The following is an 11,896-nucleotide window of genomic DNA, read 5'->3' as shown; positions in this document are numbered from 1 at the left end:
TTTCCCTGTAGGCCCCTTTCAGATACTGGAAGGTTCTGTGAGGTCTCTACACTCCTCCAGACTGATCAGCCCCAATTTACTCAGCCTGTCTTCATAGGGAAGGTGTTCCAGTTCTCTTATCAACTTCTTTGCTACCTCTGAGCTTTCTCTGGCTCTAGCAGTTCCAGAGGTTATTGCCTCTGCTTTCTGTCTCTCCACTGACCCCCAATACTTCAGAATATCATCCTCCTGAGACTAAAACAGTTTGTTGTTTGATTTTTGACCCGTGATGTGTGCAGGGCAGTGAAATGTGTTGGTGGTTTCATTTGGGGTCAGAAAGGATGAGCTGTGTACACCCAGTTCTGTGCGTGGTGTCAGGTGAAGTTTGTACCACAGCACTCCACGCAGAGGTGGGGATAGGAGGGGGAGTGACTGTAGCAGTGATGTCCTGCTGGCCTGCTGCCAGCTGTAGGAACAGTTTCCATTGATGCAGTAACTTGTTCCATAATTGTAACTGAGGTTTTTCTTGCTTCCAGAGTGGGCAAAGTACTCTGTAACATTTTTGTCTTCAGGCCAGAGGGGTTTGTGGAGCTCTTTGGGTCACACATCAGAAAGTTTCCCCCCAGACTCCTTCTCTGATGTTTGCCTTTGGAGCTCAGTGTTACAGTGGGAGTGAATTAAATTGTTCTGGTGCTGTTTATAGTCCACACATCATTGAAATTGTCCACAGATGCTGAACACCTATGCACAGGGTAGATTTTGCTGTTTCTGTGAGTGCAGTTCATCAGAGTTGAGGAATTGAACACATCTGAATTCTTTCCTTTTTCTTGGGGAATGACACGGAGCCTCACTACATTCTCAGGTTTGCAGTGATAATTTTCTGTCCAAAAACAATTTTGGCTTCACTCCTGCATCCTCTAAGGTCATCACAGAGTTGTCTAAGATTGCTTTATTTCATGCCAACGCACTATGAATTTATTGTGTGTACAGAATAATTGTTGTATTTATACCAATTTAAAATTTTTATTCTGCTAATTTAAGAAAAACAGAAATGCTTTCAAGGTAAGCTTTCAAAGTGCTGGCTCTTAGGAATGCTTCCTGATTGCATAAAACAGGAATAACAGGAAGGTTATTTATTGTAAGAATAACAAGAATGTTATTTATTGTATTTTTCTTGTGCTGAAGAAGTAGAGATGAGTGTCCCAGGACAATGAGGCAGAGAAAAACTGACCTGAGCTTTTAATTTCAGTTTGGGAAAATTTTAGAGCGCAGGTAATTTCTGAACATTTTAAACATGCAATGGGGAATTGCTGCAAATTACCAGTCTTGAGAGTGTGGGAATATTTATCTTGTTCCAGTGAATGTTTTAGCTTTAAAATAGCAGATCCAAATATATATGGAAACCCCTAAACTAAGAAGCAGGTGCACTCACTGGGAGTGAGCCACCTGGTTTTGTTCACATCTCTCAGTGCTCTAGGCAAATAACTCCTGGGTTAGTGAGTGTTTATAATACATTTTTTCTTCAGGAGTCAAGGATATGAATCTTCAGTAAGCAGTAGCTCTAAAAAGCACATAAGATATTGCCAAATGTTTGTCTTTCCCTTTATGAAATATCCCCTTTTATGAAAGCTTTGAGATCTGTTTAGGGAGAGGGTTCTATCGCGATTGATTTCCTTTAGCGCGACCCAACGAAATGTCAGAATTGCTGCCATGAAATATTTGCTGTCTTTCCCAGGGTGTGTGTGCAGATCAGTGCAAGGTGACAGGTCACCACCGCTACCAGACAGTGGAGCTGAAGGAGAGCGTGCTGGGCGAGCTGAGGAAGCTGCTGGAAGCCAAGGCAGAGCACGTGCACCAGGCCCTGGCCCTGCACTCCTACACCTCGGTGCTGTCCCGCTTGCAGGTGGAGTCCTACGTTTACAGGCTGCTCAGCAGCTCCTCCCTGCTGAGATCTGTGGCCCTGCAGCAGCAAGAGCAAGGTGTGTTTGCTGGTCTGGACTGATCCCACTCCTGGTCAGGGTGCCCTGCACCTTGTCCAGCTGCAGTTTCGGAGTGTTGGGGTGGAATTTGTGTACTGGAGTGTTTCTGCTCTGTTACAAAAAGCTGTTGATCTGTTGTAGGGATCAGTGAAACCTTTTTCTCACAGGAAAATGTCCAATTCCCTTGGCTTTATCACTGGGTAGTAAAAGCTGACTGCAGGAGTGACTTCTGCTGTCTCAGCTGCAGACAGACTCTGGTTACTGCACAGAAACTCTGTGTGGATGGGACACCCAAATTCCCAATCTTTTCCCATTTCTCAAATGAGCTGGATATTTTTCCTGCTTTACTTCCTCTTGGAAAGCCATTTTAAATCTTAAGCTCTTAATATTTTGAATTATTTTTTTGGATTTTAACCTAACTTTTTTTTTTTTGAGTTTGTGCCTCTATAATCTTTTAGATAAAGTATTTCTCCTCCTCCTGCCCCATATGTTTTTCTTTCTTATTGCTCCTCCCTTTACTCTCCACCTCCCAGAAAGTTTATAGTAAACAGTGGTTCTTATAAAGCTAATGTTGAGGGAAGGCCTTTTGTGAGAGCAACCATAGTATATTCTTCTTCTAATTAGTGTCCAGAGCTTAATTATAAGATTAAAGAATGTACTCTAGGTATTCTTTTCCTGATAGATTTAGGATGCAGCTGTGTTGAAATATCTTGGTGTCTGCAGATACAGAGAGCAGTTTTATATGCAGCCCACACCCATTGTTCATGCTGCTGCTACTTGTCAAAACTTCATTAATTATGTTTTTAATTTACAGTTTCAAAGCAGTCAGAAAATCTCTCTTCAGACTTGAGCCACTTGAAGGAATGTATCAGTGTCCTTTTCAGCTTCACTCGCAGGGTTATTGAAGATCCTCAGTTTCACAGTGACCTTCTCATGTGGCTGCAGAGACTGGTGAGGGAGTAGACCTGGATATATCTGATCCAACACACACGATGAATTTGGGAATGATTTCTGGAAATGTGACTGTTTGCTCCCTGTCCCATGGGTAATGGGTTTTTTTGGGTGGGGTTTATCCTCCTTGAGGAGCAGAATCCCTTAGCAGATCTTCAGAATTAATTCCTTTGTCTGATAAAGTCAAGCAGCATTAGTGATGACTGGCACCTGAGCAGCCAACAGTGATCACAGTGAACTCAATTATATTCACTGTACTTGTGCTTATTTTGAAATTAGAACTGTTCAGATTTGTCATGTTTGAGAAACTTTTGTTCCTGCCAGTTTCTAAATAAATCAGATTTTAATGCAGTTATAGAAAATAAGTACACTAAAGAAAACTGTTTGTGGTTCATAAGGCAAGCAAACAGACTTTAAATATTGTTCTGTAACATGCTCTGAAAATGCAGGTTTGTTAGAAAGTGTGAGAAAAGAAATGAACAGTATTACTCTAGTTAGCAAGATTGTAAGGAAATGAACTTCAAAATGATTTGAACTTCCCTGTAGGTGTCTGTGCTGCAGAGAATTGGCTGTCCAGGTGACCATCTCTTCCTCTTCAACCACATCCTTCGGTGTCCAGCTGGCATCAGCGAGTGGGCTTGTCCATTCATTCAGGTGTGAATGTTTAATTCTTTACTGTTAGCAGGTTGGAGTGGTGTGGGTAGGAAAGGAGAGTGGCTTGTGCCTGGTTAATCCCTCATGACCCACACTGCCTTTCCAGGTGTGTGGAATTGTGGTGGCAGTGGGGAGTTTGTCAGGGAATACATTTATCTGTGTCAGGCCAACCATGTGCAGGTTAACAGGGGCACACACTTCATTCCTGACTGGAGAGATTCCATGCAAGGGAGTCAAGGCCTTATGCACCAGGTTTTTGGGAGTGTTCTCCAAAAAGTGGCAAACATGTTTAGATTTGAAGCAGCAGCTGTATATAAAAAGTGAGATTGGAGTCAGCTGTGTGATGTGTAAGGGTTCAGGACGACCAGTTTTTTTTTAATGTCCTATACAATGAAGTGGGACTGATTTCCCTGGAAAGTTCAGGGACAAAGGAAAGGGTTTACGTGGTCTAGGTCAGAGGGAGTGCAGCTATCCAAAGGCATCAGGGTGTTCTTTCAAAGAGCATATTTGCTCTTTTAAGGGGAGAAAATGTTGGAAATCTAGTCACAGGAAAAGGGCTTCAATTTCACTAACAGGAAAGGCAAACAATGCAGTAGAAGAATAGAATAGAATAAATTAGCTTGGGAAAGACTTTTAATATCATTTAGTCCAATTAATTTAATGTGTTAGGATTTCATCTTCCCCTATGCTCAGTGTCTGAATTACCCCTAGTGCCCAGACCTACATGTGGCACAGAGAGAGGTTGTCTTTTTCTTATGGAGCATTTGATCAGGGTTTTTTTCCTTCCCTCTTCTAGTTCTTCTATTTAATTCTTTTGGACAAGTCACAATACTTTATCCAGGGTGTGGGTGTTGCCTTTTATGGATTCTTTTAAGTCTTAGCAAAAGGCTAGTGAGAAATGAGAATTTCTGTGCTAAGGATAATTTGCCCTTTGCTCATTTAGATTTATTTAGATTTTTGCATTTAATTTCAGATCAAAGTCTTGGGTAACCCATCGGGTGTCTTTCATTTCATGCAGTCTCTTGCCTTGCTTATGTCTCCTGTCAAGTAAGTATGAACATGATTTTATAAATATGTTCAGATTATTTAAGAGTAGAAAACACAATACACAACCTACTTGTAGAACTCTGAAAGTTCATTGCAGGCAAAGTCATAAAAGTGAGCACAAATGGATTCGCAGTTTAATTCAAACATTTTTACTTACTCATCTTAAAATTCAGCCTTGGCAGTTCCTCCTTGTGCTGTACACAGTATGATGCATCTTTCTTTCAGCTGTGAAATAGCTTGTGAAGTCTGAAATATCTCTTTCTTTGCACCATGCCTGTTTTTTGCATTGTCTCTGCAGTAGAATCCCCTGAGTAAAGATGTTAAGCTGGTGTGCACACTGATTAGACTACTTGATATATTTTTCATTTTTTTAAAGTTTTTTTTTTTTTAATCTAGTGCAAGTGTGGTGCTTGGAGAGGCTGGTTAATGAAACAGTCACAAGTTCTCCAGATAAAATACATAACTTGCCTCTCCCTCTGCCCGAAATTTGAGGTCAAAGAATCAAACTGCTGGTATTTAGGGTTGTCACTGTGATCTTGATAGTTTGGGTCTGAGTTAAGTGGGAGTCTTGTTTATTGAAAGCTGTTATTTTAAAGGGTTTCATTTTTACATTTCCTTTCTAGAACTGCCTCGGGAAACCAGTATATCCTGAGGGAATGTGTGTTTCCAGTGCCTTTTTATGCTTGTATTTGGAACAAGGGGCCCCTTAATGTATCTGGGGTGCTGCTCTAAATGTTGATACCAGAACTCAGAGCCTCCACAGGGTCTGCTCTTACTGGTGAAAAAGCTGAGGCTTGTCTGTTACAGCTCCTGCATATCAGGAACCAGGTTATCCTAGAGTCATTTACAATCACAGGATTTTCTAGGTTGGGAAACATCTTTAGGTTTTTTGAGTCCAACTCTTAACCTGGAACCACTGTGTCCATTGCTGAGCCATGTCCTCTGGTGCCACATCCACAAACCTTCTGAACACTTCCAGAGATGTTGACTTTACCGGTGCCCTAAACAATCTGTTGCAGTGCCTGACCAACTTTCCATTAAAAAAAAAAAAAACATCCCTGATATCTAATCCAAAACTTATTTAGTGCAACTTGAAGCTGTTTTCAGTCCTATCACTTTTAACTTGGGAGCAGAGGCCCCTCCTGTCAGGAGCTGTGCAGAGCCACAAGGTCCCCCCTGAGCCTCCTTTTCTCCAGGCTGAGCCCCTTCCCAGCTCCCTCAGCCTCTCCTGGGGCTCCAGCCCCTTCCCAGCTCCGTTCCTGCCCTGGACACGCTCCAGCCCCTCGGGGTCTCTCTTGTCCTGAGGGTTCCAGAGTGTCCCCAGCACTGGAGTGTCCCAGCAGTGCCAGCACAGGGACAGGCACTGCCCTGGGGCTGTGTCACACCCTGGGACAGCCCAGGGGCCACTGGCCTCTTGCCTCCTGGGCTCCTGTCCAGCTGCTGGCACCAGCATCCAGAGGGCATTTCCTGCCAGGCATATTTCTGCTTTACTTTCTAATTTTTTCCTCTTGCATCTGGTTTTTTTAGTGTCTTGCCTTAACTGAAAGATTACTGAATTCAAATTTTTAAATTTTCTAATTTTTTATTCTTGATTTTTCACTTTAAACCAGAAATCGTGCAGACTTCATGTGCCATATGAAACCAGGTGAAAGGAAAAGTTCCTCTTCATCTGGGATGGAATCTGGGAACTGGACTCTGGTAGATGAAGGAGGAGAAGAGGTGTGGCAGATGACTTCTTTTGTTTCTCTTTCTTTTGTCCTTTATGCTTTTGTTTAAGCTCATTGATCTTTGTGAAATGGATGAAGAGAATCTGACTTGTTAAGTTAAAATGCATGGTTTGAATTTACTTCTATTCTAGTCTCTTTTTATCTCTGCAGTATAACTGTAGTGAGTGGAACTTGCAGTAGTGAGTATTAGCAGAGAGAATTAAAATATTTCTTTTCTTCTTAACAAAACTGTGATTAGTACAATAGCAAAGCCCTTTACTATTGGTTTTACTGTAAAGCTGTTGACAGCACCTGTATTTGTTTATAGGATGAGGATCCTGAAACAAGCTGGATTCTGCTTTTGGAAGATGACTTGATTGCTCTGTTGTCACAGTTCCCATTTCATGAACTCTTTCAGCAGTTCCTTGGGTTTACACCTGAAGGTAAATCAGTTGCTAGAGAGTTACTTGTCATTTTGCTTATGCTAATTAAATTGATGACTGCCACTGCCTGGAATGCTACTCTATTATGAAACTCTCTGAGAAAAATAACAATGAACCTGTGCAACTGCTCACAGGCTAAAGAGATGAGATGGAAATAAATGCCATGTGTATAGGATAAATAGAAACCTCATAGCAATATGCATGCAAAACATTAGAGTCTTTTTCCTTAGTCTGGATTTGGTTGTCAGTTAACTTCCAAAAGTGCTTTCAGAAGTGTTTTTCCCCCTTGCCTCTTAATTGTGATGTTACTGTGATTTTTCTCTGATTTTCTTTTTTCAAAGTTTCTAGACAAATACATGAAGGTAATTGCTTGCAGAGGTCTTACTGCATAATTTATTTGTACTTTCATACTTACCAGGTAGTTATTGTTCATTTCATAAACAAGGCACACATTTCAGTTCACAATGTGGCCAATGTTGCTTTGACTGCTTGTTAAGTTAGTTAAAAATCCAGAAATCATGCTTCTTTTTTGACTCTTATTTTTGTGTCTCCATCTTAGGTGCTTATTTTCCTGAAAAAACATCTCCCCAGAAGATGATGAAGATTTTTGCCTTTGCAAACTCCTTAGTGGAGCTCCTGTCTGTGGGGTTAGAAACATTTAATAGAGCACGGTACCGACAGTTTGTGAAGAGAATTGGTCAGCTCATCAAGTAAGAGAATTTTTTTCTCTGTGGTGTTATTGAATCTGTTTTATACATATATTTGATATTCAGAGCTGCTAAAAAATCCCCAGAACTGGCCATCAAATAGCTGAAAAAACCCAAACCCCACCCAAACAGTTCTCAGGTAGGGTTTGCTCTGACATTTGGTCACTTCAGGGTTGGCTGGTCTGGGAATCTGAAATGTGAAATTGCAAAATATGAGTGCTGTGGGTACAAAGGGTCCAGGTGAGCTGTGGAATACCAGGCTTCCATTAGTGATGTTGTTAGGCTTATTTTGGGTAGTCACTGAAACACAACAAACAGAAATTCCTTGAATTTCACTTATTTATAACTGATGTTAACTGTTTTATTGCTGTTGTTACCCAGAATGGTTTTGGGGTTTTTAATTTGGTCCCTGAAAATTATTTTATTGTTGCAGTAAGTAAATGTAGCTGGAGCCTAAAAGCTGCTCTTTATTTTTAAATCTCTAGCATTGGCTTCTATGTGTGTATTCTCAAGGGGGAATACAGTCAAATCAGAAACAAAATCCATATTTTTCTTTGTGTTATGGAGGTAGTAACTTTTTCAGTGTAATTATTTCTGTATGAGCTTTCTGTATGTACTGCCCTTTCATCCTATACAGTTACTTAAGGCTCCAAAGGTCACACACAAACTAATTTGGTGTAACTGAATATTATGCCTTGTTTGTTTGCAAAACCAAGGAAGGAGACCATAGAAATGTGACTGATGCAATTTATGTAGAACCCTCTGAAACCTAGAGGGCAAAATGTTGGGCATGTCTCTTGTGGCTGGACTCTGATCTGGTTGCCCTTGTCTGTGTTTTCCTGAGATGGGGACGTACATAATGATTCTTCTTTGGCTTGTTTTCTCTGCTGTGTAGGATGACACTGTGTCATGTGAGTGACCACTGGGCCCAGTATGTCAGTGGCAATAAACAGTATGGATCAGTAGAACAGCCCTACTCTGTGGAAAAATTGCAACTGGAGTTTGATGAGCTGTTTTTTAGGGCTGTTCTACATGTCCTGAAGGCAAAAAGGTGAGTAATCCCTTTACTGGCTTAGTGTTGGAGGAGTTGAATATTTGAAACTGGGATTTGGAGTGGCTTTAAATAGTTAAAGGTTTAAACAAGACTGAAATAAGTAGGATTTTTCAGTGCATTTGTTCCATAAAGGTGGGGAGGAATTAGGACATGAATTGTAGCAACTGACAGAAGCTCTGAAATCTTGCTCAGCTCAGAATGAGGTTGGCTCAGAATCTGAGGTGCTAATACACATCCTCACATTGCTAATTCTGTTGTGGAGCAGAGGTGTGGGCCAGAGATGTCTCCTTTCCAAATGTTGGGGTTTATCAGGGTGGGGCTGTTCCTTACTGCCTTTCCATATCCACCAGGTTGGGAGTCTGGCTGTTCATGTCTGAGATGCCTTATGGAACCTTGTCCAGCAACATGCTTTGGAGGCTCTTCTTTGTCATGCACTGTGCTGAGAATGAGCACCTGGAGCAGCTCTGCTCTACTCTTCAACCTGCTGACTACAAGCAAAGACTCAAAGGTAAAATTACCCCCCACAGAACCAATTCTAATCCATTCAGCTGCTGCTGGAACAGCTGTGGGTTTAACTCTTTGATGGTTTTGTTCTTAAATGCACCCTTGAGAGCATCACTGGTTCATTGGCTGCAGAAATGTCTTGGGCAGTTCATGGTTTTCCAGTACTTGTTTGCCCAAATTGTCATTTTAACAGCAGTTGACATATTTGCTGCCCTAGTTTTCTCTGTGGCTGCCTCAGAGCTGCAAGGGTGACATGCAGGAGGTACCTCTTGTCTGTTCTCATATGACTTCCCACCTTGACCTTCAACAGTATGTGTAGAGTGAGATTTAAATCCTAAAGTACAGACTTCTGTATCACTTAGGGTTGGTGTGGCAATTTTTTGGTTGGGTTTGTTTGTTGATTTTTTGTGTTTGTTTTTTGTTTTTTTTGTGATTGGTTGACTGTTGAGCTGCTGATAGTTATGCAAATAATGTATTTTTAGTGTCTTCCTTTTTTCCCCCCACTAAACTTGCTAATTTTGGCTTTAGTAACTCACATTTGGGAGACTGCTTATCTCCAGCTATGCTTCCTTTATCTCAGGCTTTCTTTTCATGCATTTCTTGTCCTAAGTGGTACATTTTATTTTTATGTCCTCTTGACTTTTGTCCCATGGTGATCTCCACAGTGAACGTGGTGTCTTCAGCTATAGCAGAGCTATTTAGAGGTCAGCTGGAATGCTAGTTTCCCTCTGCTGCTGCATTCATGGATAATATTTCAGGACTTGATTGACAGGGGGACAGGTAAACAAACAGTTTACTGCTCCCTACTTTACAGCTTCTTCACTGTCTTCAAGGAGAGCAGATCTCATTTTTGTCAGTTTTACTTCTCAGCTGGCTGGTATCCCAGGTAGCTGTTGTCTCATATACCAATTTTGATGGAGAAGCAGCAGAAAATGGTGATTCTGAGAGGTGACTGAGTATCTTGGCTCTGTGCAAACCCAGCTGACACATAAGATGGTTTACACAAAAAGGAAAAGAGATACCAAGATTGTAGTTGTGTGCACTAGTTGAAGTGCTGATCTGATAAGCACTTGCCAGCCAAAGCAGTAACTGTTACACTGTTTCAGCAGAATGTCTTTGTTTGTGGTTTTGCTAGAAAGTTTTTACTGCATCTATTACGGGTTGCAGTAACAAACACAGATTTCTTTTTTAATATATAATTATCTTTTTCAGGCATTGTTTTGCTTCTAGCTAACTTTTGCTTCAAAGTCCCTGGTATGCTGATGTAGGATTTCTTTATCCTCTTCATTCTCCTCAGTGTGTTCTATCAGCATAATACTGTTTTTCACCAGTGTGTAGACAGGGAGTATCAACAGTTTGTTCAGTGAAACGCTCTAATCTTCTGAAATATTTTCTTTTAACCAACACTTAACAAATTAATGCTTAATTTCCTGTAATTCCTACCCTGGAAGACCACGACTCTCTTGGGAGAGAGCCTTTTTTAGTGATTTCCTTTCCCAAATTATGCATGAAAAAAAGGTGCTGAATCTACAGGTGGAAGCAGGCTTTGGTAATTGGTGGAAGCTTTAAGCATCAGATCCATAGGGGTGGGAGTAATGCCTTTTTGGGACTACCTAAAAACAGAGGCCAGACAAAATTAAGGGAATAAAAAGTGGTTATATTTATTGAAGGGTTTTCAGGTACCTATGGGGCAGACAAAGCCCCCCAGGGGCTACACCCAAATAAAGGCTGATGGGTCTCAGGTATTCATATTTTTGTAAGTTGGGTCCATTTGTGCATTTGGGTTAATCTTCCATTTACAGTTTCAGGTAATGAAGTCATTTACACCAAGTTTGCTTCTCCCCAACTCACTTTTGTTTACATTTCTCAGAGCCTGAAACAGTGAGGTTGATTCCCAAATTCCCTTGATTCCCAGCCCTGGAGGAATTGTTTTGTTTGACCAAAATGGGAAAGAGCTAACACTCTGTATGGAGTTTAGAGTTATACACTGAAGAATTACAGGATTACAAATATATGAAAAATATAAAAGCTAAAATCCTAAGGCATCAGGAGCATAGTTGCTGTTCTAGTGAGTGTCATCCCTGCCCATGGCAGGGATTTGAAACAAGATAATATTTAATATCCCTTTAATCCAAGGATACTATGATTTTATTTGTAATGACACTTTCCTTGCTGCCAGTATCAGAATTTGAGAAGTCAGTGATTTTTAGGGTGCCTTGAACTTGAATTTTAGTGTGATTAGAGGAAAGGAATAGGGTCAAGTAGCAAGTGGATGGAAACAGCAAGAAGATGCTGTTTCTCCTCTCTGATATGACAGGATTTAGATGGAGTCTCTGCTTCCCTCATTCCTTATCCCCATCTTCAATCCCAGGCTCTGCCTTGGTGTGGGTTTGAGGTCAGTGTGGAGCTGACCCCTTCTCCCCAGAGTGGGTCACTCTGCTGTGCCTCTAGACACAATAATGATGTGGTTATTTTTAATATCCTTCTAAATTACAAGGGGAAACACAGTTGTCTGTAACTTCTGCCATAAGGATAAGAAATACCATTTGGAATTGGAGGTGGCATCCCCTGTTTGCCTGCTGTATCTGTCAGCAGTGTAGTTTCTCTTACTGTTGGATGTGTTTCTTAAATTGCACAATCCTCTAGCTGTTCCATGAGCTGTTTTGCCTGTACAAGCCTGACCTTCTCAGGCTGGAGTAGAGTTGCAAAATTCTTGAAAGCCCTTAAAATAGAATGTAACCTAAGTCCAAGTGTTTGATCACAAGCATGCTGAGGCACACGTGTGTCCAGGTTAGCTGAGTGCACAATGGGTGCTTTTTCTGAATATTCAGCTGCTGTGATAAAATCACTGTAATCAGTGTTTGCTGGCATG

The 11,896-nt window shown here is 41.2% G+C and overlaps 1 protein-coding gene across 3 annotated transcripts in view; it reads left to right on the top strand.

The window, feature by feature from the left end:
* The window catches only part of EPG5 (ectopic P-granules 5 autophagy tethering factor), a 61,551-nt gene that overhangs the window by 5,685 nt on the left and 43,970 nt on the right, over positions 1 to 11,896 (top strand). For all 3 annotated transcript variants that reach the window (XM_079330327.1, XM_079330326.1, XM_079330325.1), the window contains exons 3-11: positions 1,715 to 1,958; positions 2,773 to 2,909; positions 3,456 to 3,563; positions 4,537 to 4,610; positions 6,221 to 6,329; positions 6,645 to 6,759; positions 7,319 to 7,469; positions 8,362 to 8,517; positions 8,871 to 9,028. In XM_079330327.1, coding sequence (XP_079186453.1) covers positions 1,715 to 1,958; positions 2,773 to 2,909; positions 3,456 to 3,563; positions 4,537 to 4,610; positions 6,221 to 6,329; positions 6,645 to 6,759; positions 7,319 to 7,469; positions 8,362 to 8,517; positions 8,871 to 9,028 — 1,252 coding nt within the window. The remainder of the gene's footprint in view (positions 1 to 1,714; positions 1,959 to 2,772; positions 2,910 to 3,455; positions 3,564 to 4,536; positions 4,611 to 6,220; positions 6,330 to 6,644; positions 6,760 to 7,318; positions 7,470 to 8,361; positions 8,518 to 8,870; positions 9,029 to 11,896) is intronic.

This window comes from Erithacus rubecula (assembly GCF_903797595.1).
Source record: "Erithacus rubecula genome assembly, chromosome: Z".
Classification (NCBI taxonomy): Eukaryota; Metazoa; Chordata; class Aves; order Passeriformes; family Muscicapidae; genus Erithacus; species Erithacus rubecula.
Note: the sequence above shows the minus strand (reverse complement) of the source record. Positions and strands in the feature narration are given on the sequence as shown.